This window comes from Rousettus aegyptiacus, unplaced genomic scaffold, assembly GCF_014176215.1.
Source record: "Rousettus aegyptiacus isolate mRouAeg1 unplaced genomic scaffold, mRouAeg1.p scaffold_m13_p_3, whole genome shotgun sequence".
Lineage (NCBI taxonomy): Eukaryota > Metazoa > Chordata > Mammalia > Chiroptera > Pteropodidae > Rousettus > Rousettus aegyptiacus.
In genome coordinates this window covers 114,894,050-114,920,222 of record NW_023416306.1, presented here as the reverse complement: position 1 = coordinate 114,920,222, position 26,173 = coordinate 114,894,050, and the positions used below count along the sequence as shown (strand labels likewise).

Here is a 26,173-nt window from a genome sequence, read left to right as displayed (position 1 = left end):
GGGGCCTGGGACACCTGGGGTATGGACCATAGCTCTACTGGGGCTCAAACTCAGGACCTTCTGGGTGTAAAGCTGACGTGCTAACCACTACTCTATGGAACCACCCTGCACTACTCTATGGAACCACCCTATCTGGTCCTTTACAGGAAAATTTTGCCTACTCCTGCTAGAGTTAGGGCCATGTCCAACTCCATTTTTCTGTACATGGAGCTAGCCCTTCTGCAAACGTTTTTCTCTCTTATAACCCAGGAAACCCAGAAGTGGACTAAACACCACCTTTCATGGGAATTTACAGAGCAATTACCGAAGGTAGATATTTTTATTCCCCATCCCGTCCTAGAGGAGACAGGACAGGCAAGGTGTCTTTTTTTTTTTTTTGGTAGGAAAGGCTTGAGTTGAGGACCGACCTGGGTTTGGTGTGGAAGTGCTCCTGGGGAGAGGATCATGCCCTGGGAATCCAGGCCCCTGCTAGAACCTTAAGCAGTGAGTCCCAGATTCTTAGGTGCTCATGTGCATGTTCCTGCACACACACACACACACACACACACACACACACACACACACACACACACACAGAGCGGGGCAGGGCCCCAGGGCCTGCCAAAATGAAGAGTAGGTGGTCATGGATTAATGCCATTTGCAAATTCTCAAGAGATTATGAAGGAACCTCAGGAAGTCCTGAGTGATTTTCAGTGGCCCTCTAACCCTTTTTTCTAGTTCTGTTCTCACCCCTTGAGCCTCTTCACACAGCACACCAAGTGAGTCTTTAGAATGTAAATCGGTTGTGTCACCTATGCTCATAACATTCCAGTGACTTCTCATCAGTCTTAGAATGAAACTCCGAAGTTATTCCCTGGCCCATGGGGCCCTCATCGTCTTTCCTGCATGTTCCCTACTATTCTCGTCTTGCTCACTGTGCTCTGCTACATCAGTCCTCCTGTGAATTGTTTTAAAATTTTGGTAAAATATAACCTAATATTTACCATTTTAACCCTTTTTGAGTGCACAATTCAGTGGCATTAAGTACATTCACATTGTTTTGAAATCATCACCACCACCCATCTCCAGAACTTTTCCATCATCCCAAGCTGACATTCCATACCATTAATCATTAACTTCCGTTTCCTTCCCCCCTCAGACCCTGGTAACTACTATTCTATTGTTTTTTTCTCTATGAACTTGATTAGTCTATGTACTTCATATAAATGAACATACAAATATCACATAATTGTTCTTTGTGACTGGCTTATTTCACTTAAGGTAATGTTTTTAAGATTCATCCATATTGTAGCATTTATCAGAATGTCCTTCCTTTTTAAGGCTAAGTATTTTATTGTGTGTATAAAACACATTTTGTTTATCCATTCATCTTTTGATGGACATTTAGGTAGTTTCCACCTTTTGGCTATTGTGAATAATGCTGCCGTTGAACATGGTGTAAAAATACCTGTTCAAGTCCTACTTTCAATTCTTTTGGAGCTATACCCAGAAGTGGATTACTGAATTATATGGTAACTCGGTTTAATGTTTTGAAGAACTGTCAAACTGCCTTCCATAGCAACTACGCATTGCACTGCTAGTGTAATTCAAAACATTACACAGGGTTCCAGTTTTTCCAAGTCTTCTGCAATACTTGTTATTTTCCATTATTTTGGATAATAACCATCCTAAAAGATATGAAATGAGCCTCCAGTTATATTTTTTCAAACTCACCTAACACATTCCTGCTTCATGGCCTTTACACTTGCTAATTCTCCTGCTTAGAACATCTTTCTCCTGGCAGTTGTATATCTCACTCCAACACCTTATTCAGGTTTCCGTTGAAATATCACACTCCCATAAAGACTTTCCCTGACCAACTATTTAAATTAGCTGTCCCCACACCCTTACTGTGCTATACATTTTTAAGTAGTACATCTCACTACTGTACAGTAGATAATATACTCATTTGCTTACCATTGGTCTTCCCCATTAGAATGTAAAAAATCCAGGAAGGAAGAGACTTTCTTTTGTTTACTGTTTTGTCTCTAGCACCTAGACTACTTCCTAGCCCTTGATAGGTGCTCAATAAATTTTTGTTGAATGATGAAATGAATATGAATTATTGTTTTCTTAGGTAGTAGTACTTTGTGACAAAGTAAAATTACTAGCCCCAAAATAAATATATTTAAAAGCTTTTGCAAAACTGTCTTTCAGAAAGGTGGTACTGACTTATACTCCTACCGAGTAGATTGGAGATTGCCCATCTCTCTGCCGGCATTTCCTGCCCTGACTCTTGAAAGCAGCGTGCTTTGTGCCCAGTGCCTTGCCTAGAGCAGGCACACACACACACACACTTAATTAAATCAAACTTTTAGTGTTCTTCGCTGCTTTTTAGTTTCCTTTCCCTTTCTCCATGTGTGTTTTAGAGGAGAGTAGAAAGATTTCCCACAAACACCATTTGATTCCACAAACTTTTATTAAGTGCCTACCATGTGCCCTTCTAGAGCCTGGCCTGGTGTTAGGGATACAGATGTGAAGAGAGCAATCCCTGTAGGGTCACCCCATCCTTTCTGTTTCTAGCTTCCCTGTATCTTGCTCCTGTGCCCATCATTTGAAATGCAGAAGTTAAAGTTGATAACTCTAGAAGTTGATGTTTTCTACTCAGATGATGATTTCCTAAGCAGGAGAATTAGCAAGTATAAAGGCCCTGAAGCAGGTATGTGTTAGGTGAGTTTGAAAACATATAGTAACTTGGTAACTTGGTGTAAAAAATAACAGCGTTTACAACTAATCTTAACCAGGACAAGAATTATTGTCTGTTACATCTACTGTGTGTAGAGAATGGATGGAAATCATAATACAGAGCATTGAGCAAGGTTGGAGAATTGTGCCCATGTACTTACCACCAGTGATAGTTAAAGTCTGGAGTCAGACTGCCTGGGTATTGGTCCCATGACTTACCTAGTTTGTGACCTTGAGCCAATATTTTACCTCTGAGTGCCTTGGCTTTTCCCTGTCTGCAAAATGGGGATGATGGCAGTTCCTCCTTGCCGGTGCAGTTGTGAGGCTTGGTCCAGGTAAAGCACTTAGCACAGGACCTGGCATAGAGCATGTGCCTACTACAAGTTAGCGCTTGGTATTTTCATTCTTATTCCATCTTCCTTACACTGAAAGTGCTAAAGTCAAACACATGCCACACACAACTCATGACTGAGGTTGCCTTCCATCTCTCACCCCTCTCCTTCCAGTCCTGACAGACCAGTACTGATTCTCCCAACTATACCAGTGATTCTTGACTGAGGTAGTGGTCAGGATAGAAAGGAAGTGGGGAATTAGGTAGAACAGTGGGGAATCACCATTCAGTTCAAATCTACAAGTGAATGGAGTATATCACCATGGACAAGGTACACGTGGGACTTTAGAGCTGAATAAGACATCAGTTCTCCCTTAAAACAACTCACACAGTATAGTAAACAGTGATTTCTGAGGTAGAGTGAAAGTTTCACTGAAAGTATATGAGGACGATGCTGTAGGAATGGAGAAGACAGGATTCATATACTTGACAGGATCAGGGAAAACTTCCCTCAGGAGGTATTTTTGTACAAGATCTTGAGGGGAGAAAAGAATGTATTGCAGCAGAGTTAAAAGTGATCTTTGTGGTTATCTACTCTCTTCATTTTATACACAGGAGGATGGAGGTCCAGAGAGGTTATGGAACTTGCCAGAGATCACCCAGTGAATTAGCCTCTGGCCAGACTGGAGCCCCTGTTTAATATTCTTTCCACTCCTTTGCAGCTGACACATGAATTTCTCTCCTGTGTATAGGAGCTTCGCCTTTTCATTTGAAGGCTTTCGAAGGCTTCACACTCTCTGTATCTTGATAGGTCTTACTTGGTGAAGCCAGGTGCTTGAAAATGTATTTTGATCAACTTCTTAAAGACTCAAATTTTAAGTGTACTCACTAGGAAAACTACCATGGAAACTTAATATTGACACTTTGTGGGGGTATATTTTATTATTGCTTTAAGGAAAAGGCTATTTTACCTGCATGCTAGCTAATACCTTTATTTAAGCTACATATTTCTGTTATACCTTGGAATGTAATGCTCAAAATCATTTACAGACTTAGGAGTGAGTGAGTTTTTGAAGACAGAGAAGGGCTTCAAGGAACGGCATGAGCATGAAGTTATAGAAGTAAAAGTGCCCAGCATAACAAGGAATGGGGCATTGCATTTGTTGAGGATGTAGCAGGAGATGAATCTGAAAAAATGTGGTGTCTTTGGGCCTATAGGCCCTAGTGTGCTTGGACTTGATCCTGTGGACATCTAGGTGCCATTTCTGGATTTGAAGTGTGCCTGACTGGGTCCACTGTCTCCAACAGGAGCCTCTCCTAAAGCCTCTTAGCTCCAGGCCAAGTGCTGAATCCTTGAGGCTGGGCACTGAGCCTGGTTTCACTTGATGACAGTCGTTTCTTCACCGAGGGTTAACTAGCACTGGGCAGGATCAGGAGGAGCCAGACCGCCAAGTCTTGGTATCTCTGTAATGGTTAATTCACTCCTGGGTTTGGTAGTCAGGCTGAAGCTCTGGATTTTTGAAGTTACTTGGCTGCCTCTTAAGTCAAAAGGAATGACTTATTTGTTTTTGTAAGCCGTAAGCTATTCATTGGCATTCAGGATAATACCTCACATGTATATGACACCAAAGTGCTTTCACATAAATTATCTCATTTGATGTGATCTTCAAAACAAGCCTGTGAGGTAGGCAAGGACCATTAGCTTCATTTTATAGATGAGAAGATGAAGACTGAAAGAGTTTAATTGATTTGCCCGGCATAAGGTGGCTTGTAAACGCATAGCACCTGCCCAAACCTAACTTTCCTATTCTTTCAGAGTTTTTTCCATGACCCACACTTCAGCAGCAGTTAGGGCAATAAGAGACAGGTCTTTGGGCTCCAAAGGGCCTCATGTCTCCAGCTGTGACCCAGAAATTTGACTCTAAGCTGCCCAGCCTAGGTGACCCTGCCTGGTATTAAGCCAATCTGAATAGTCTGAGGAAGTGCGTTAAAATTTGCCTTAAAACTGCAGCAGAGTTTCCATTTCAACTGAGGCAGTATTCAAAATGTCCTCAATTTGCATAGCTGCTTCCCTATTTTTGCTTTTTCTGAGTACTGTTATTTAATTAATGTTATTTTTCTTTAAATCAGTTTACTTTTTACTAATATAAATTTGTTTATAAAGGAAACCAGTGCATTAAAGGGAAAAAGAAATGAATGAGATGTAGGACGTTTTATACCCTGGGAAAGGGCAGAAGCTGGGCAGAGAGAGCAGCTTTGGGGCTGGGGACCGAGGTCTCCAGGGATCGAAGGCTACAGCACGCATTGGGGAGAGTGAGAGGCAGCCAGACCCAGGGTATCTGACAAACCTGAGGGGTGGGAGTCTCTAACCTGAGAGAAGAAGGTGGGCAAAAATTTTGTAGTCTAAGCCTGACATAGGAGTGCTTAGGGTATGGGTGGGAGGGAGGAGGCAGGGCCTGAGAGAAGTGGGCATCTGATGATGAGTAGGAGGAATGGGAGGAGGATGGCCATAGACTGGGCTCCAGGCGAGTAGCTGGCTTGGGAAGTGGGCTGAGAAGGAGGACAGGACAGCGGTTGGGGCCAAGGAGGGTGTTCTTGGAGGGCTAAAGGAACAGGGGACCCAGAGGTGAGAACCCAGGGGATGGAAGGAGCCAAAGAGTGACTTCAGAGATGAGCTGAGGATCGAGATCCCAAAGGACACATAGGGGAGACATTCGGGGAGAAGCAGGCCCTGTGCGTGGTCCCAGTTGGTCCAGGCTGCACAGGTCACTGCCCTGAGTCTGGACTATCGACCATGGTTAGCAGCCTAAGAGAGATGTTGGCGTGAGGTCCGGGTTCTCTCAGGTTCATCTTGGTACCACCAGCAGGCCCACATTTGGAGAGTGTTGAGCTGAGGGTGTTGGTCTGTGGGATGGATGGCACTGAGTCTTAAGAGCTATCCATAGTTTCTACAGTGTAGCATGTAAAGATCTCTCTGTAGTGCTCTCGCAGTGTGGGCCACAGGCTATAAGGAATGAAAGTGACCAATCTTTTAGGGAGAGAGGATGTCTAGATAAGTGCCCAGAGCTCTGTGGTTTATTTCCTGCCTGTGACATCAAGCAGTCACATAACCTCTAGTGTCTGGCTAGTGTAAGGACAGAGAGATGTTTGCTTCCCCCAGGCTCTGGGAGAAGTTACTGCCAGGTAGTGATTACTGACTGTTCCCATTCCTGGAACCTGGCCTTTCTAGCTGATTCACCAGGGTGGTTTGTTCATTCACTACCTGTTGTCACACAGAGTGAGTGGCCTTTCTACATGTCTTCTGTATCCGAGTCCCATCTATGAGTCTGGCTTTTGAGAACTGGGCCTAATTACTTGTACCACTTACTTACCTCGCTCCAAGTTTTATCATAAGAAAGGACAGCAGCCTTTAAAAAAATAGTAATCTGTTCTTTATAGGGCACTTTTCTTCTACGTTAATGATGGCTATTTTATATTTTTTGGACCCCTTAGTGCCTTGAATTTTTGAGGTGAGTCGGGAGTTTATTCCCCTCAAGAGGTGGGAACGGAGGCAGGTGTGTTGTCAGAGGTCGTGCTCTGTGCATGGCGCAAGGCCCCTGCAAAGCCCATTGGAGGTTGTGGGAGACTCAGCTCCCCGCCCCCTCCCCTGATCTAGGCTGCAAGTGGTGGAACCTGTTTTGAAGACTCCGGGAAGGGCTAGGTAGCTTTTAATTCATGACTCATTCTTTCCCTCTGTGATGTGGGCTTTAGGGGTATAATATTTAGTTCCTGCTGTGGTTCTCCTGGCAGTGTGCTATAGTGATTTCTTCCCTTTTCCAGCTTGGTTTCTCAAGAGGAGGTGATGGCAGGTAGAAGGGGAAATTGTCAAATAGTGGTAAGGTCTCCAAGGTTGGGACAGCACCTGCTTCCTTAGTGGGCCTGAACTAATTGACATAGTTGAGGCTTTTTATAATTGTGTTTTGGTTAAGACCAAATGACTGTTTGCCCCTTTCATTCAATAGGTATTGTGTGCCTGCCGAGTGCCAGGTGTTGTTCAGTGCACTATCCTGGGCGCTGGGGATAAGCAAAATTCTATGCCCCCTAAAGTGCATTCTTTTTATTTGTAAGAGAAACCCCCATAATTAGCTATATCTGTATGCTCTCATTTGAGGTATACTTCTAACCAACTGATCTGTTTTGCCAGAACATACCAGAAAAGAAACTGCAGATTAGAAGCACTTGCAGAGAAGTGCTGGCATCTGGTACAGTCTAATAAGGCTGACCAGGTAAAAGATAGAAAAACTGTTTTTATTAAGTAGAATTTAAGATCACCACCTAAGCATAGGAAAAGACTGATTCTTTACTCTCAGTAGCATGTGAACGTGTTATACTGTTCAGCAGTTTATGTTCTGGATGATGATCCTTAGACATGGAGGACAGATTAAACTCACATAATGCCCTAGGATGGAGAAGGGAAGGGGATGGGCAGTAACATTTTAGAAAGACATCAGGAGAAGGACCACACTTCCGCAAACTGGAATCTGAAGTCCTTGTGGAGCTTATGTTCGTCTGAGATCTTTACTGTTCTGAGGCTAGGTCTTGGAGACAGCCTGTCCTCTGAAAAACCGGTCACCTATAGCTCCTCTCTGTTAGGTTCGTGAAATGCATATGAATGATTCCAAGTACCAGGGAGATCAGAGGACTTAGGGGAAACCTAGAGGTAAAGAAGGAAACTGCAAGTGTTAAGACAATGCAATAGCCTATGGCAACTTCCTGTAGCTGCTTCAACTTTGCTTAAGGATCCCAGCTCCTGCAGACTCAGTCTCATAAAGAAGCTGCCAACCCTGATGCCTAGAATAGACAGTGCTATCTTATTCCCACATTATTCCACATATGGTCCCTCTGTTTCTTTGTTCTTCTGAAAGTTCCTCTTCCTTCCCACCTGATGAGGGTTAATATACAAAATACATAAAGAATTCATACAACTCAATAGCAAAAAAAAAACTCAGTCTGATTAAAAATTTTCATAATTAGAAACATATTGTTGAATCTTTTTGGCCAGAATCCAGCCTCTTGTGCTGTTCATAAGGTAGGATTATTTCATAATAAACAATATTAATACCAGAAGCTTTTTCAAAGGCCTGCTTTAGGAGAGTTGTGTTTACATGAGAAATTCTTCAGGCAACAGTCACTCCAGGAGACTGGGCAAAGCTGGGAATCTGGTTTGTAACACAAAAGACCAAACTCCAGGCCAACTGGTTCAAAGTCAAAACTGGCCTTCTAGGCTAAAACCCAGGAATGGGCCCTGCCCAGAGCAGGCTTAGCAGCTAAAGATAGTAATAACTAGTTAATCAGGACAGACACACTTGACCAACATTCTTAGGCCAGCTGGGTTTTGGTTTATGGCCACTGTAGAAGATCTACCCATGCCCTCTACCCTTTGAATGAGAATATTTCAGAGTCTCTGGGGGCTAACCAATAAGTGAATTTTAGAACTGTCCCCTAGCAGTCTTGAAACCGGCCATGTTCACCTCAAGAATTCGAATTGGGCTGACCTGGGCTGACCTGGGCCCATCTACGTCCGTCCCTGGAGTTACTGTCAGGTTGGTTGGCATCATACTGGCAGTGGATAAGCGAGGACTTTGGAACTTATATTGAGTACTTCATTTTTGTCAACTACTTCACATGGATCATTTAATCCTCATAACACGCCTCACTTTGTAGTTGAAGAACCTAAAGCTGAGTGAAATTCTGTAATTTGCCCAAGGTCATGCTAATTGTATGTGGAAGATTCAAAATGTGAAAATATATCCGTTAGACTCCAGAGCTGCCTTTCTTTCAGTGACCTATGCTGCCTCCTAGCTTAGAACAGTAAAAATAAGCTAAACATTCATACATAATTGACATATAACATTTATTAGTTTCAGGTGTACAACCTAATGATTCCTTATATGTATATACTTCAAAACGATCACCACAATAAGTGTAAACATCTATCACCAACATAGTTATAGAATTTTTTTTCTGCGACAAGAACTTTTAAGATCTACTTTCTTAGCAACTTTCAAAAATACAATATAGTATTATTTACTCTAGTCACCATGCAGCACATTACTTATTTATTTTATAATTGGAAGTTTGTACCTTTTGACGTCCTTCATCTATTTTGTACACCCCCCTCCCCTGCCCCGCCTCCCCCCTCTGGCAACCACCGGTCTGTTCTGTGTATCTGAGAGTTTAGGGTTTTTGTTTGTTTGTTTGTTTTTAGATTCCATATATAAGTGAGATCATGTGGTATTTGTCCTTTTCTGCTTGGCTTCTTTCACTTAGCAAAATACCTTCAAGGTCCATCTATGTTGTCACATATGGCAAGATTTTCTTCTTCTTTACTGCTCAAATATCCCATCGTGTCCATCCACACACCACATTTCCTTTATCCATTCATCCATCATGAATACTTAGGTTATTTCCATGTCTTGGCTATTGTGAATATTATTGCAGTGAACATGGGAGTGCATGTATCTTTGAAGTTAGTGTTTTCATTTCTTCCAGAAATGTACCCAAAAGTGGAATTGCTGGATCCTATGTTAGTTCTATTTTTAATTTTTTGAGGAACCTCTGTACTGTTTTCCATAGTGGCTCCACCAATTTACATTCCCACCAACAGTGCGTGAGGGTTTCCTTTTCTCCACATCTTTGCCAACACTTTTTATTTCTTGTTTTTTTTTTTTTTTATAATAGCTATTACAACAGTTGCGTGGTTTTGATTGGCATTTCCACAATTAGTGATTTGAGCACCTTTTCATGTACCTGTTGGCCTTCTGTATGTCTTCTTTGGAAAAATGTTTCTTCAGATCCTCAGCTCATTTTTTAATCAGATTGGGATTTTTTGCTATTGAGTTGCATGAGTTCTTTATATATTTTGGATATTAACCCTTATCGGATATATGATTTGCAAATATTTTCTCTCATTCTATAGGTTGACTTTTCCTTTTGTTGGTTTCCTATGCTGTGCAGAGCTTTTTAGTTTGATGTAGTCCCACTTATTTATTTTTGCTTTTGTCCTTTGTTTTTGGTATCAAATTCAAACCATCATTGTCAAGACCAATGTCAAGGAGCTTACCACCTATTATCTTCTAGTTTTATGGTTTCTGTCTTACCTTCAAGTCTTTAACCCATTTTGAGTTTATTTTTGTATATGGTATAAAACAATTTTAATTCTTCCAATCTGTGAGCATGGAATATCTTTCCATTTATTTGTATCTTCTTCAATTTCTTTCATCAGTATCTTATAGTTTTCGATGTACAGGTCTTTTACTTCCTTGATTAAATTTATTCTTATGTATTTTATTCTTTTTGTTGCAGTTGTAAATGGGATCGTTTATTTTTTCTTTGTTTATTTATTTATTTATTCTAATTTTTTTTGATTCCCCACACATACATACTTCCACCTCTGACCTACAGATAATGCTGGCTCCCCTTAAGAACTGGATCTCTAAAGGTGGGGCATCTCCTCCCATATGCTCACAGCATGCATCCAGGGCCTGGCACATCCAGGGGGCCTAGCGCACCTGGGGCCTGGTGTACCCGGGGTATGGGCCATGGCTCTGCTGGGGCTTGAACCCAGGACCTTCTGCGTGTAAGGCAGACATGCTAACTACTACTCTATGGAACTTCCCCTGGGATTGTTTTCTTAATTTCTCTTTCCGATAGTTTTTTATTAGTATATAGAAATGCAACTGATTTTTGTATATTGATTTTGTACCTTCAACTTGAGTTCATTTATTAGTTCTCATAGTGTTTTGGTGGTCTTTAGGATTTTCTGTATAAAAATATGTCATATACAAACAGTGACACATTTACTTCCTTTCTGACTTGTATGCCTTTTATCTCTTTTTTCTTTTCTTATTTTTTTTCTTTGCTTAATTGCTTTGGCTAGGACTCTATTACTATGTTGAATAAAGGTGGTGAGAGTAAGGCATCCTTTTCTTGTTCATGGTCTTAGGAGAAAAGCGAAGAGCTTGCCACACAGTAAGCATTATATAAATGCTAACTACAATTTTTGTTGTTGTTTTGGAATGTAAGTTATTTCTAAATTTTCTCTATTATAAATAGTGCTGTAAATGAACATCAGTGTTTGTAAATATTGTATCAATTTCTAACTATTTCTTTAGGACAGACTTTTAGAAGAGACCTTGCTGGATCAAAGGGTCTGTACTCTTCAGAGCCTCCTAATATGTACAGACAGCTTTCCAAAATTATCATGTCAATTTACATACTCCCTATAGAGCCACCAACATTGAGTATCATCTTTTTTTTCCTACTTGTTGTCAATTGGTAGGTGAAAAACGACTTAATTATTGTGAGGCTAAATATTTTTCATGTTATTAGTCTTTTTTATTCTATGAATTGTCTCTTCATGTTCTTTTTATATTCTCTTTTTGACATTCAATATTTTTTTTTCTATTCCCTTGTAGTTTGTCTTTGTCTTGTTTTTTTTTTTTTTTTCCTGTATGAGTTATTTATATAGTAAGGATTTGATGTTTGTCATATTTCATAAAGATACTTTCCTTTGTTTTCGTTTCCCCTTTTGTCTATGATTTCAACTTACAGAAATTTAAATTTTTTACCTTGTAAATCCATTCAATTTGTGTGTGTGCATGTGCGTGTATATGTGTTTGTGGTTTTTTTGCATTTTAACTCTTAGAAATTTCTTTCCCATCCTAAAAGCAGATTAATGATCACATCATTTTCTTTTAGGTTTAAAATTTTTTTTTATAATTGCTTTTTATATCTCTCAAATTATTTTAATATATGGTTAAGATGAAGATCTAACTTTTTTTTCACTTAGTGTAATAAATTATATGACCTTTTCTCATACTTTGAACTTTTACACTTATCTACGGTTTGTTTCTTGGCTAGGCTTATGTTCCATTAACCTTGTATGATGCTTTTGTGCTTTATGATACACTTTCATAGTAGACATTGTTGAGATTCAAGCTTTTTGGACTTGGAGACACCATAGGCCTCCTCAGTTATTCATTCCAGTTCATTACCTTGAACTCAGAAGGCTCTCCTCATCTGGCCCTGCCTGTAAGCACATGGAGCTTTTCCTTCTAATTGTTCTACTCTCTGTTTTATGAATCACACATATCATATGAATCACATTAACTTTTTGTATATTTTCAGTATCATACCTGAGTTAACTTTATCATTCTTTAATCCTTGTTTTCTCCTTTTCTCATCCCAGTTTGTTTTCTTTGCCTATATGCTCTCCTTCCCTAGCATTTCTTCATCCCAAGTCTATGCATTTACAGCTGTTTCTCTGAATCTGTTCTTTGGTTAAAGTTTTGAAATTAACCAAACTATCTTTTGCCAAAAACATTATTTTTATTTCCATGTTTTACTGCAACCATCTCTCTCTTTTCACGTCCTTTTCTGTTCTCATATCTTTTTCTCATTAAAGCAAAATTTTTAATATTTCTTCTCTAAGCTAGGACTTGAAGAGAAGTCAGGCTCATTCATAACCTTTGTCTTGAATGCCCTCTGGTTCTGCTTGGAGAACTACTCACCTTTCAAAACCAGCTCCGTCATTGCTTCCTCTGGGAAGCCTTCGGGACTAAATTTAGTCACTCCCTTCTCTGTGTTCCCATTCTGTGGATCACTCTTATGGCATCTCATACACTGCAATGTAGTCAACTGTTTTCCCAGCGATCTTCCTTGCTGAGCAGTCTCCTTCCCCTTCAGTGTCAGGGAAATGACTGATTTTTCTTCGTATCTCTAGCTCCAGCTCAGTCCCTGCATATCCTAGATGCTCCCTTAGCAGGCCCAGGACTGAGGGAGATTCAGTGCTATACTGAAGGGCTTTCAGAGAGTCACCTTCTTCTGCCGTTAGATGTCCCTCCCTGAGAATGAATGCTAGCCTGACCTTGACTTTCTGGCCTCACCTCTTTCCCTGCTAATAACTAGTCAGTACAGGAGACTGGCAGTTTTTTTCCTATAGGATTGTGAAACACAGAATGTTCAGCCCTTTACACTTGTAAAACGTAGTATAAAAGTTGAAGCCCAGGCCATGCCTTGAGGGAATTGGGGTCCAGGATTCATCAAGCCGATTGAGGCAGTTGTGTTTGGTTGCTGGAAGGGTAGAGTAAGATGGGGGTCCACCCAGAGTCGGAGTAAAGTAACCTAGGTCTAGTTATACTAGTAGCTTCAACTAAAATCTGATGAGACTGTTATAGACATTTGTCAAAAGAATACATTTTAGAAAAAGGATTGATAAGGAAGCAAATTAATATATGTAGATTAATTTCCCATTATTATATAATTTTTTCAGTTCAAATAATTTTGTTTCCCTGTTTAAATAAAACAATTTTCTGATACAGAACATCCAAAATGAATTATGAAACACAAAACAATATTTAATATTCCTTTAGAATAAAATCCATAAAATATTCTCTCAAAAAAAAAGGAAAAAGAAAATGAAGAATATACTACCCCATCCAGCCCGCCTCATGTCCCCCTTATCTTGCTTTCTTACTGGTCCTTCTTGCCCTTCTCTCTCTTCTACTGTCCTTAGATTTACAAAAAAAGAACCCATTACACTTTAAAAGAGCCCCATGATACAAAAGAAACTGTCTTCCACAAAATCCCCCAACATCCGTAGGGAGGGCATTCCTGCTAATCCTGAGGAAGTTCATTCCAAGGGCAGTGATGTAAGGTAAGGTGATAGAAAACCTCTTCTCCATACCTCTTCCTCTCACCTATCTTTGAGAGGATGGGGATAGAATTAGAGAGAGAGGTGGGAGAGAGGCAGAACAAAACCCAAAGACTCCTATACTTGCGTTAGGTACTTATATTAGTTGGAATGATCAAGGAGGAAAGTTTAGAAGGAAACCTACCATCCAGTTAACGTTGGGACCTTGAAGAGAGGACTGGGGAAACAGGGAAAGAACATTAACTTTTTTACTTTCTCCTTATACACTTTTTGTATTGTTTTACTTACTGAAAAAAAAACAAAGGACCCTAAACTACAAAGAATATATAATAAAGACTTGATTTAAAACGAAAAGGAAATGAAGCCTGGGGCACAATGGAGGAAGCAAAGGAGAGAAAGAGAAGAGAGAAAAAACAAATGACAAGGGACTAAAGAGTAAAATGACATTTCAAATGTAAGACTGTATGTAAAACTATCACTTCCCCTTCCCTTAGTATTATTTCTTGGTAGTGAAAACATCTAGAGTTTGTCATTCTTGTTATTTTTTAATAGTGAGAACCTTGGTTGGGGTGGGAACCAGGTGAGAATAGCTGGGCGTTTGAGAAGGTGAGAGGCCAGGGAGGCATGTCTACACCGCTGTTGCTGCTGAAGACTTGCCCTGCCTGCTCAGCCCGGAGAGCCAGGTGGGCGGGGTTACCGTGGCTGGTGAAGGTGTGGTGCTGGCCGTGGCCCAGCAGGTGGCAGCACAGCCCACAGGTCTAGGTGACTGCTCACCTTCTTGGCGGTGGAGATGGGAGGAGAGTGAGGCACTTCCTTGCACACCCTACCCTGGGCCCTTATTTAGCATACTTTGGTTTTATTGGTTCCCACTGAAAAGTAGAAGTTCTGCATCCAAAGGCTTCTCCTCCCAGGAGGTTTGAGCTGCTGGTAAGGTATGCAGGTAGAAGGGAGGGCAAGGCCTCAGGAAGCAGAGGGCAGATTCTGGGATTTTGTGCCCTTCCTTCCCTTAGAACAACTGAGTGGATACTATCTGAAAGAGAATCTTGGTGCTGTTTATTTTTACTAACAGAAGAAGTGCTACTTTTTTTCTTTTCAATTCAAAGATATGCAAAGATAAAAACTAAAAATAGACCATAACCTCTTGACAATAAAGAATGATAGGAAAATAAGACTTGTTTAAGGTTTGAAAATTTGAACTATAGAATGGTATAAAATGAGAAGCACATGTTTTCATCCCCTCCACTTTCAGCTTCTCTCCAAAGGAAACCACAGAATCTTTTTTTTTTTTTGCCATGAGGACTTGAAGATCTTTCTAGTCAGCACATACAACTTCTATCATCATAATTTTTATAATGAGTGTCCTTCATGATGGAGATTTTGGTTGGCTCCAGTTGGTAGCCAATATAAATAGTGGTGCAGTAGGCATCCTTGTTCAAGTTCCTAGGAATGGGTCAAAGAGAAAGTATATTTTAAAATTTGGTGGTGAAATTTTCCTCCAGAAAGGTTGCCCCAGTTTACTTGCCCACCAAGTTCCTTTTTTCATGTGGCTCCTGTAGGGAACCTGTCCCTGCCAGGAGCCCTTTGACATCCATGGTGTTGAGAGAGTGCTCAGTAGGAAGTAGGCCCAGTGTCTCTGCTGGGGGCGGTGGTGGGCTCCCTCTGTGGCCTTTACCTCCTGCACTGCAAATCTCAGTGGTTGTGAGATGACTGTCTCAGTGTACGAGGCAGCAACCTATCTTTTAGGGATGGGAAGCATTTTCTGAATTTCCATGTCACTTTAGCAAAATTTTTCTGTCCGTCTCAAGGTGAGAGAGTGAATGACAATGTCTTCTGACTCTTCTAGGTGAAGAAAGCATATAGGCAGAAGGCCCTCTCCTGCCACCCAGACAAAAATCCGGATAATCCCAGAGCAGGTGAGACTCTCGTAGGCATGTGGAGGAGGAGGAGGCCAACTCGCCTGGGCATGGTGTTTTTCCCACCTCTGCTCCCATGAGAGTGCTGTGGAATGCTGGCCCACACAGCCTGGCTTTGCACGTTAGAGATATCTGATCAGTTGCTGATGTGCTAACCCTTCCTTGATGGTCTGTCATCTGATGATGTCAGCTTTCTGCAAGCCTGTGTCTTCTTTAAGGTGATCTCTGGAGGGAGCACACCATCACCGCATCTGACTTGATTTTTCTCTCTTTTTGATCCTTCTGTTTAGCTGAACTCTTCCATCAGCTTTCTCAGGCCTTAGAGGTACTGACTGACTCTGCAGCCAGGGTAAGCACACCCTCCTCTATTGGAATTGTTTCCCGTGGTTATAGACCGCTGTGGCGCTTTATCCTCGGTCCTCCATACTCTGCCAGGCGGCATAGCCCTTGCTGTCCCAGCCTGAAGATCGGTCTGTGGGACGCCTCCTGATGGCTCTGGGGCTAGGTGGCAAGGCCAGGAAGGTGGCTGGGCCCAGTGCTTGTTCTCTCGCTGACTGCTCCTTGGTGCTCCTTTCTCCTGCCAGGCTGCATATGACAAGGTCAGGAAAGCCAAGAAGCAAGCAGCAGAAAGGACCCAGAAACTTGATGAGAAAAGGAAGAAAGTGAAGCTTGGTAGGTGACATTGTGGTTCTGGGTAGCCTGTGGTTTCCCTGGGCCATTTTCATCCAGCTCTCTCACCTCTCTTCTTGGAGCTTCAGTTTTAGCAACTCAGAGCCTCTTGGCCCCAGCTCTGGGCAGCCTATTCTCAGGGGTGGCTCCTAAAGGAAACTCTCAGGAATAATATCAATGATTAGATTTACTATTAGCTAAGCACTGTGACAAAGGTTTTATTTTCTCCTTTAATTATCACAGTGATCCAGGGAGGTGGGTGCTAAGCCCCCCCCTTTTTTTTTTTGGTAGACAAAGAAGCTAAGGCACCACAAAGATGTGCACATGCTGGAGCTAGGATTTAACCCACACAGTATGAGTAGATCTGTGTTCTTGTTCAGCGTGCAGTCTGGGTCTTTTTATTTAACCCTTATTTCTACACAGAGCTGTCACTCTGAGAAGTCCCCTTAGAAGGATCTAATAAGGGCCAGGCATTCTTTTTTTTCCAAAGTGTATTTTATATATTATAACATCTACCCATTTCAAGTGTAAAATTCAATGACTTTTAGTAAATTTACTAAATGGTGCAACTATGACTGTAAATCAACTTTAGAATATTTTCATCACCCCAATAAGATTGGTCCAGACATCCTTCACTCAGTTTTCTCTTTTCTTCTTGCCTGTTTGATATCCATATATTTAGTATCTAAATATACTATCCTAGTACATCCATCTCTCTATCAAAAAGAAACAAAAAACCCCTGGAGGTTTCAGGTAAATAAAGTGCACAAAAAAGAAAGCAGTGAGTCCCAAGCCTGAGAGAAGAATTTGTTACTGCAGCGTCCTGGCACAGGGCCACAAGCAGGTTTCTCTTGGAAGGTGGGAAGGGCTCCAGGACCTGGGGTGATGTCCTCACACACCATCTGCCATCTCTGTACCTGGGTCTGCAGGGAGGCCTGGTAAATGTGAGTTGGGAGGGAGGTGAAGGAGACAGTGGCAGCCTGAGCTCAGTGGTGGGAAAAGCATCAAAGACAAGGTCAGGTCGCAAGTCAGGCTGTGGTGCCAAACCACAGGAACAGAGGCCAGCAGTTCCACCCAGTGGCATCCCTGACACACGGCCTTGGGCTGCTGACATAAGCACCCACCCACACCCGGTTCACTGATCGGAGAACCAGCCTGGTCAGTGTGAGCTAACTTAACTCTTCCAGACCCCAGCCACTCAGCTGGAGCCTGTACTTCCTCTATGCTGTGACTTTTCTCAATGGAAATGAATTCAGGAGCACATGCACATGGAGGGAGGAGGCAGAGTCACTGTATGGTTTCATCTGACTGGGGAAGCAGCCAGAACTGGGTGGGCTGAGGCCATATAGAAGCTTCTTAGATCTGCCATTGGGTCATTCAACCCTTGTGCCTAGACCTGGAAGCCCGGGAGCAGCAGGCCCAGGCTCAGGGCAGTGAGGAAGAAGAGGAGTGCCGGAGCTCAAGGACACTAGAGCAGGAGGTGAGTGTTATGCACACGGGCCTGAGGCCACCTGCAGGAGGTGGAGGAGGGTGAACCTAAGTGACTGTAGTGACTGGGGAGGGCTTGACCATCCCACCTTTTTCTATGGGATCTGGGTAATCTGTCCCGCCCACAGGTTGCTGAGCCCTAGCTTGCAGGTGGAACCTCCCAGGGACCTTTACAAGGTGAGCCAACCTGGAATTGGATCTGCACAGAATTGTCACCCCCAACCTCCGCTCTGCAGATCGAACGCCTGCGAGAAGAAGGTTCCCGGCAGCTGGAGGAACAGCAGAGGCTGATCCGGGAGCAGATACGCAAGGAACGGGAGCAGAGGTTGAGAGGTAAGAGTCTGTCACCCCCACCCACCTCCCACTATGAGGCAACTCCAGATGCCTAGAGTGGCCATACTGGCTGCTCGGTGGAGACGCTGTGGAGGCTTTCACCTGCTGGAACCCTGGGCCATGCCACTCGGACATGTGCCACCTGTCTCTTCTTCCTACCAGTTCTCTGGGGCCTATTTGCTTTTCCTCTGCCTGGGCTCTTCTGGCCTGGTATGTCTTAGTACCAAGCAGAGCTGCTCTATTTTGGAGCATGCCACTGTGGGGAAAGGCTCTGGGATACTTTGTTTTAGTAGAACTATATGGTCTATAGTTATACCTCCTATCCCCAGAAGGTGTTCACAGGTCTTCGTTGGCAGAGTTCTAACCATGGTCTTCAGGCAGCTGGGCAGACCACTTCTGGGGGTGGGAGTGAGATTGCCTGTGCCTTCCCCATCACGGTCCTCAGCAGCAGGCAGATACTGCCCTTGGTCAAGAGTGACCTTCAGGCCCTGGGCTGTGTCTCCTTGGGAGAGCTTTCTGGCTCCCTTGTACTCTACCTTGCTAATATCCCCAAATTTTCTAGGAAAGGCAGAAAATCCTGAAGACAAAGGAACCCCCAAGCTAAAGGTGAGCCTGCGGGATCCATGCATCACCTTACACTAACCCCTCAGCAAGAATAGATGCTTTCAAGAGTTGTGGTGGGGGATGCTGAACCTCTGTGGAGCCAGCACCACTACCCACATCCTTCCATCCTTCCACTGCCCGGGGGTCAGGATGGCCTCTCAGAGCTGGAAGGCTGCTCTTAGCCCTGATGGTTGTGGGAAACACTCCCCAGAAGCCTTCTAGAAGAGCATCTATAGGTCTAGAAACATGGCTGTGGGTTAGCATGCCTCCCCGCTTGTACATTTTTCAAGGGGAACACATTTTAGACGGTGCTTCCTAGATTACTATTGCTTTGAAGACTAGGAGTATGTCTTCTGAGACTATAAAGCTCAGATGTGTGTTCAGGCAAAGATCAGTGTTCAGTAGTGATGCCCACTGTTACCTTTTCAGCTAAAATGGAAGTGCAAGAAGGAGGACGAGTCAAAAGGTGGCTACTCCAGAGATGTCCTTCTGCGGCTTTTTCAAAAGGTCTGCCCTGCTCACTTCCTTCTTTCCCATCATCTCTCTCCAAACCCCAGGATCTTCATGCCTTACCATCCCTTAACACTTCTACCTGCCTTTTTTTTTTTTTTTTCTCCCTTTCTTATAGACCATAGGACAATCTAGCTTCTCCCAGACCATGGCCGTCCTCTCACTTTTGTTGCCATGTGCCTCCTCCAGCCTGTCTCGCCTTCACTGCTCAGGTCCGCCCTTGCCATCCTTAGAAGCAGAGGGCTTAGCTGAGTGTGTGGGGAGAAAGGAGGTGGGTATCTGGCACAAAAGCCCCATCCTCTTCACCACCTTCAGTCATTGAGGTGGTTAATGCAACTCCCCCATTCTAAGTCTCTAGTCTTTTGCCCAAGTCCCCTTTGCTGTCCTGCATTTCTGGAAAAAAATCCTTTCCTTCCCACCTCTGCTCTCCCCTCCCTGGGAACCTAGCAACAAGAAATTAATCCCCCATCCGAACAGGCCCTGGTGGGCTTCAGGCTTGTCTCTGGCATGAGCTGTCCCTTCTGTGTCCCCATAGTATGGAGAGGTGCTCAACCTGGTGCTCTCCAGTAAGAAGACAGGCACTGCTGTGGTGGAGTTTGCAACCGTCAAGGCTGCGGTGAGTGCTGCATGAGGCCTTGGAGAGGCCACTGCTGGCCCTGCTATTCAAGGGTAGGGACCCAGTTCTGTGGACATCCTGAGCTTAGGTATCTACACTCCCAGGGGATCTCTGGGCCAGCTCAGAGCCAAAGTCCCCCAGAGGTCCCCCAACTCCCAGAAGTACAAGCACAGTGGATGAAGGGGTGGGTGGGAGAATGCTCTGGAATGGAGAAGAGCCCAGACTAACTTGCCTTCCTGCTGCTTAACCCTACACCCTCCGCGCTCCTGTGGGAGTTGCATGCTTCCAGGTTGGGTGCCCCACACTGCCTTTCCCCCCTTGTCCCACTCCCCAGTCAGAAGGCGTATTGTTTACTCCCACACACACTGACTGACAAGAAGAATCAAAGCTTCACACTGTGTGGGAAGGTTGCTCAGTTTTGCTTGGAGGACGAGAGTACAGGTTCTGGTGCTTCCTGTGGGAGTAGAGAGAGCCACTTTATAGCTGATTGTAGCGATGGGGCTAACTGGATGCTGTGTTGGAGCAGGAGCTGGCTGTCCAGAATGAAGTGGGCCTGGTCGATAACCCTCTTAAGATTTCCTGGTTGGAGGGACGGCCCCAGGGCCTGGAGGACCCCAGACATCCAGGAATGTCACAGGTAAGGAGCCAGACCTCACTCTGCTGGGACTGCTCAGGGTTTGGGGGACCTTTTCCTGTTTGGGTTCTTCTCAGGGCCCGTTTCTTGAAAATTCAGGTCATTCTGCAGGTCCACCAATTAGAGCAGGAGGACTGTGTTTCCATGGTGACCCCTTTTCCTCCCTTGAGTGCCAGCAGGTCCCACCTCGCACCTAAGAATTCTTAGACCTTACTTTCCTTCCCTGTCGCAATCTCCTCTTGGAGACCTTCATCACCCAAAGGTGTTTTCCAGCCTTCCTGGCAGTCTGCTTGGTTGTGGTGTGAAGTATTTGGGACTTAGATAACTCAGTGCTACAGGGAAGGGGCGAAGGACACAGGCAGCTGCTTCCTTCCCCAGCTCATTTTCCAAGTGTGTCTGTGGCTGCCAAGAGGCAATATCTCCTCCTTAGAAATAACACTGGCTACCCTGCTGACATCAGGGCACTCGCTGCCCGGGGGCCTGATTCATGGCAAAGCACAGACTTCAGCTGACATGTGCCCAACACTAGGTCTTCGTCCTCACAGCTCCATTAAGGCTTTTGTTTAGCAATGCACGCGCGCGTGCGCGCGTGCACACACACACACACACACACACACGATGGCCCTGGTCACTCCTGCCTCCACTTTGGTCAGACAGAGAGCTTTGGGGCCAAGAGCTCTCCCTTCTCTGAAATGGCCTGGGGTCTGTGTGGGAGCCTCATGCTGGTGTGTTCAGTCCCTTCTGTGGAGAAAATGCCCCTCCATGAGTCAGCAAGGCCTTTGCTGTCATTGCCTCAGTCATGCCACCCCTGCCATGAGAACAGGTAGCTCTCTGGGAGTGTGTCCTGGACCCTGGAAAGAGGAGGAAAAGGAACTGGTCTGAGCTCCTCTCGAGACCCTTCTTTAGAGAGCTCATTCTCCCGCTGTTAAGTCCCAGCATTTCACAGCCCCAAATGACACTCCATAGGCCGTGTCATACAGAACTTTATTCATTATCTCCTGCATCCAGAGAGGATCGCTTCCTCTGGGCACATCCACACAGGAGGAAGGAAGACGGAAGCCACAAGTTTGAGTTGTGGAAGCAGTGTGCATCAAAGCTGCTTTCTCCCCCTCCGCCACACTTGGAAAGTCCTGGAGTGTTGGAACCACATGGCCTAGCCATCCTGGGCTTTGGTTTCAAGTCTTTTGGCCAGGCCATAGGGTGGGGCAGTGCACAGCATGTGTCCTTGACCCAGTGGGCTCAGCCCCAGGTGGCAGGCCCCCATCAGCAAAGGGTTTAGGCAAAGCAGAGCTCCCCAGTCCTGGTGGAGGATTCCTGAGACCAGCTGTGCCTCTTCATGGTAACAGCTACAAGTCTTTTGTCCATCCCCTGGTCAGGTCTTCCTGTGTTCTCATGACAGCAGGAAGGAGAGAAATCTGCCACTGTTTTTGCTGCATTTCCCAAGGGCTCCCATCAATAATTCTGGAAACTCCCCAAAAGCAACCCTTTTAAGCTGTGTCTGTGCCTTCAGTTGGCATTCCCTAGAGCCACCTTCTTCAGGCACCATGGAGTGCTCCAGGCAGCTGTGTTGGCAGCTTGATCTCTCATGCCCCCTTTCCTGTTAATGGTCTGTGTGGCCTTTTTCCTGAGCTATCATCTGTATCTCTGCATGGCTCACCGTCCCTACTCTGCCAGCCCCTCCTTTCCGTTGCAAGCCCCTATGCTTCCCCCTTCCCACCATGCCACTGCTGACCCCAGGCCTCAGTCTAGGCCAGCGCTATCCAATAGAACTTTCTCCAGTGAAGTTAATGTTCGCCCTGCACTGTCCAATGTGGTAGCTGTTAGTCATGTGTGGCTATTGAGCATTTGAAATGAGGGTAGTGCAGCTGAAGAACTAAATTTTTATTTTATTTAGTTTCCGTTATTTAAATATAAAGTTACATGTAGCCAGTGACCATTATATTGGACAAGGTCAGGCCTGTCTCATCCCTCTCCCCTAAGGTTTCCCCGACTTTCCTATTCAGCCTAAGTTGGGCCACTTTTGCTGTAACCTCTCTCTGTTGATAGTGGCTTCAGAGGGGGTTGGAGCAGGGCACCTGTCTGATCTGTCCAGTCTGTGTGTCCTTCACTCCCTGACTTGCACCTCGTGCTGCTGTCCCTCTCTGCTGGCCTCTGCCTGGTCCTTGGGGTCGCAGGCATGATCTCCCTTTCCCAGCCTGGCCAGCTGCCTTCAGGGCTTCTGTTAGCAAGTGCCCCTCACAAATTCCTAGCTTGCCTCTGTGCCTCTTTCCTTCCACTCCAGGGTGACCTGGAGGACTGCTGGGGACCCAGAAGGCAGGCAGGGCCCTGAATTCCTATCCCCACCTTTTTCTTACATGACTGTACCTTCCTTCCCTGGTCCCTGGGCTTCCAGCTCTTTCAGTCGCCCTACCTTTACCCACCCTCACCCTATTCAGAAGCTGGGTTCACTGGGAAATTGCTCCCTCAGCATCTGTAGAACTTCCTCAAGAAGCGAAATCCCCAGGTCCACTTTGAAGGAGAAGAAGGGATCATTGAGGTCTGGAGCAGGTGTCCTCTGGAAGGGGGTGGTGTCCAAAAGGTCCTCCTCAGAGTATTCATGGAGGGCGCCCCCCAGGGAGAGCGCCGAGGGCAGGGTAGCCGAGTAGGCAGCGGTGTAGGCAGGTGGGGGCTCCAGGATGTTGGGGCAGCTGGAGCTCTCTCGGTAGAGGCGTGGGGGTTTGGGTGGGGCCAGCAGGGTGGCCCGGGGCTGCTCGTCCCCCCACAGTGGCAGGCGCCGGCCATCTGGCCTCCCTCGTAGCTCCCGGACTACCTCTCGGTTGCTGTACTCCTCATGGTCGCCACCAGCTGTGCTGGCTTGGCTCAACACACTGCCCTGTCGCCGGAGTCTCCTCGGCCGCCCCAGGCTCAGCCGCTTGAAGAAGGAGGCATTGCGGAAGGAGCCTTTCCGCCAGGTTTCCATGGGACCCAGAGAGCTGGCAGACCAGCCGGTACCTTACAAGCCCAGTTCAAGAGTGGCTAGGGACTATTTGGTCCCTGTTGGAGCAGTGAATGACAAGAATTGGGGAGACAACACATGTGGGCTTCCAGCAGAGGCCTCCGGCTTTCTGCTCAGTACAGCTCAGGCCAGCATCTTGGATGGAAGAGGAGAGCAGAGTGGTGTGAGTTCCTGGCAACAGAAGTTTCCCAGAGGGACAGGAGTGGCCTGGTTACATGATAGGGCAGTGGAAAAAAAACCCCAAGAAGAAGTAGCACTTACTGGAGCTGGCGTGAGGGTGGCTCTGGGAGTGTCAGATATGGATCTTCTCAGGTGGGCAGGGTGGGTGAAAGTGGTCCATATTCCTTCTCCGGTCCTGGCTCCTCACAGCCCCCAGCTCTCCTTCCCTCTCTGGCCCCTGCACCTCTCTGGTGAAGCTCCCCAACTCTGATTAGTGTCTGGCTGGTTGTGCTGGTGTGTGGTGTGGTGTTTTGTTCTCAGCTGACTCAGTCAGGTGGGAAGCCAGGTTTCATGCTCTGAGGTAATTGCAGCATCCGCATGCAGGGATTGGGACAGCTGTGGCCAACACCCCAGGGCACTGGGGAGCTTCAGATTCCTCTGGGGACTCATCTGGGCAGCCCTGCTTTTGTGCATCATCTCTGCTTCCTTTGTCCCCACCGCCCGGGACCCTAGCAGGTGGTCCCTGCTCCCTAGCACCCAGTGTGTCTGGGAAGGAGGAGTTCAGGGAGGGTGGCAGTTAATTGAAAGGCAGGCTTGTGGAACAATTTGTTAGGAAAGGAAGAGACCTGTTGCTGGTACGGGTGACTCAGCCCTGGGGCCTGGTCACAGGCCCTCATTAGCAGAGCCCACAGGTATGGGGGAGAGAAGGAGGCAGAGGGTGTGTTAACAGGGAGCAGCCCCATGCCTATAAAGGGCTAACTCCTCCCAGGGCTGGGCTCAGGGCATGCAAGGGTGACTTGAGTTTTCTCAGCAGAGCAGTATTATCTTGGGGAAGGAAGAATTGCCCTCCCCTTGGCCTGACACCCAGTCTGGCTGCTCCATTTCCGCATCCTTCCTTGATTCACCAGATGGCCTTGACAGGAGAGGACAATTGAGTGCCAGGGTCCTGCTGCCTCCTACCCTGTGCTCCAGTCCTTCCCCATAGGTTGCCTGGGCCTTACTTTAGGTCCCTCATCTGTGGAGGGGGCTGGGCCACATGGAGCCCTGAATTGTCAGCAGTGTTCTAGGCCAATCCTAGGTGAGTGGGCTTGGCTGGAAGGGAAAATCTCCTGGGAAGTGCTGCAGCCTGAGAGAAAGGAGGAGGGGTGGGGCTGTGAGGAGGAGCAGGGGAATCCTGGCTGAATAATTCTCTCCAGTTCTGTATACCCCTTACTGGAAACCAGTTGGCCAGGACTTGGCATTTTAACCCCAGCTACTCCCTTCTTATTCCCCAGGTCACTGACCACCAAACTTTCTTCCTGACTTATTCCATGAGAGTGCACCAGCTTGGCAAACCAGAGAACAGGGTTCCACAGATTTTGACAGGCTCGCTTCTGTGCCAAGTCAGGTGGACTTCATACTTCATACAGTCTCGGCTGTGTTGAGGGAAGAAGTGATTTAATCCCCTCTGCAGACTTTATCAGGGCATGTGGTTGGCAGCTCAGGGCTCATGGCACTGTAGAACTGACTCTCCACCCCACAGCCTTGGCCCATTGAGGTGATTGTTTATTATTTTTTTTGACTATTAAAATATAGTATTCTTTAATTCCCCACACTGTGCTGCAAGATCGTAAAAGAAAAAGCCACAGGCCCTGCCCTCAGGAGCCCTGGTGTGTACTTTTAGGAGGCAAGCTGGCCTCATGCTTGTTTCTATCTCCTTCAAGGGTGGGGCTAATTGAGGCTCTGTCTAGGGTAGGGCTTCCTTCTGGGTTCTGGGCAGGAGCCAAACCACAGGGAAGATGGGTACCTGGGAGGGGACAGTGCTCTTGCCTCTGCCTGCCAGACCAGAGTGGATTTCTACACCTCTGACAACTTCACTGGAGACCCGTGAGGAGCGGAAGCGGTGGGGTGGATGAAAGGAGTGTCAAATAAAGGGCTGAGAGGAAATGAAGATAGTCGAGGGCCTAGCTAGAGCATGAGGAAGTGATTCACCCGGGAAAGATTAGCCAGAGCTGATGTAGATGTGAAGGGCCTGGGAAAGGGGAGATGGTGTTGATAACTGTTGGAGATGGGTTGAGAAGATGGCTTAGCAGCCAAAGGCCTACTTGCTCTGAAGGAACATGGACGAATGGGGATTGCAGGTTGTCCAGGGGCCCTTCCTTTCCAGGGCATCCTCCCCCCCTGACTCTGAACTGTAGCTCCGCCTAGGCCCTGTCCTTCTATTTTTGAGACTGTAGGGCTGTGTCTTGCTACACCCTGACCCTTCCTTGTCCCACCTCTGTCCCCCAGGGCTCAGTATTGTCCGAGAGGGACTACGAAAGCCTCGTCATGATGCGCATGCGCCAAGCAGCTGAGCGGCAGCAGCTAATCGCCCAGATGCAGCAGGAGGACAAAGTGGGGCAGCCCACGTAGCCTCCAGCCCTCCCACCCTCTTCTTAAATATCACCAATAAACTTTTTTTTAAAGAGTCTACCTCTATTGCATACGTAGGTGTAGGGTGCTGACCTGCCCAAATGTGGCCCTGGT

The 26,173-nt window shown here is 45.8% G+C and overlaps 2 protein-coding genes across 4 annotated transcripts in view; one reads left to right on the top strand and one right to left on the bottom strand.

The window, feature by feature from the left end:
* Positions 1-26,119, top strand: part of DNAJC17 (DnaJ heat shock protein family (Hsp40) member C17) — a 30,607-nt gene extending 4,488 nt beyond the window's left edge. The window contains exons 2-12 of one of the 2 annotated variants that reach the window (XM_016152237.2): positions 15,592-15,661; positions 15,952-16,010; positions 16,246-16,333; positions 17,725-17,810; positions 18,055-18,151; positions 18,714-18,757; positions 19,184-19,261; positions 19,383-19,535; positions 19,800-19,880; positions 20,407-20,517; positions 25,937-26,119. In XM_016152237.2, the coding sequence (XP_016007723.2) occupies positions 15,592-15,661; positions 15,952-16,010; positions 16,246-16,333; positions 17,725-17,810; positions 18,055-18,151; positions 18,714-18,757; positions 19,184-19,261; positions 19,383-19,535; positions 19,800-19,880; positions 20,407-20,517; positions 25,937-26,059 (990 nt within the window). In that variant the 3' untranslated portion in view covers positions 26,060-26,119. The remainder of the gene's footprint in view (positions 1-15,591; positions 15,662-15,951; positions 16,011-16,245; positions 16,334-17,724; positions 17,811-18,054; positions 18,152-18,713; positions 18,758-19,183; positions 19,262-19,382; positions 19,536-19,799; positions 19,881-20,406; positions 20,518-25,936) is intronic. The other variant, XM_016152238.2, reaches the window with a different exon arrangement.
* Positions 21,480-25,937, bottom strand: CUNH15orf62 (chromosome unknown C15orf62 homolog). 2 transcript variants are annotated; one of them, XM_036238367.1, is made up of 2 exons: positions 23,771-25,937; positions 21,480-23,680 (listed from the first exon to the last, which is right to left on the bottom strand). In XM_036238367.1, the coding sequence occupies exon 2, from the start codon at positions 23,471-23,473 to the stop codon at positions 22,946-22,948; it is 528 nt and encodes a 175-aa protein (XP_036094260.1). In that variant the 5' UTR covers positions 23,474-23,680; positions 23,771-25,937; the 3' UTR covers positions 21,480-22,945. The 2 variants fall into 2 exon arrangements, with proteins under 2 accessions (XP_036094260.1, XP_016007731.1); XM_016152245.2 differs by having other exon boundaries at positions 21,480-23,644.
* Positions 26,120-26,173: the final 54 nt, after the last annotated feature.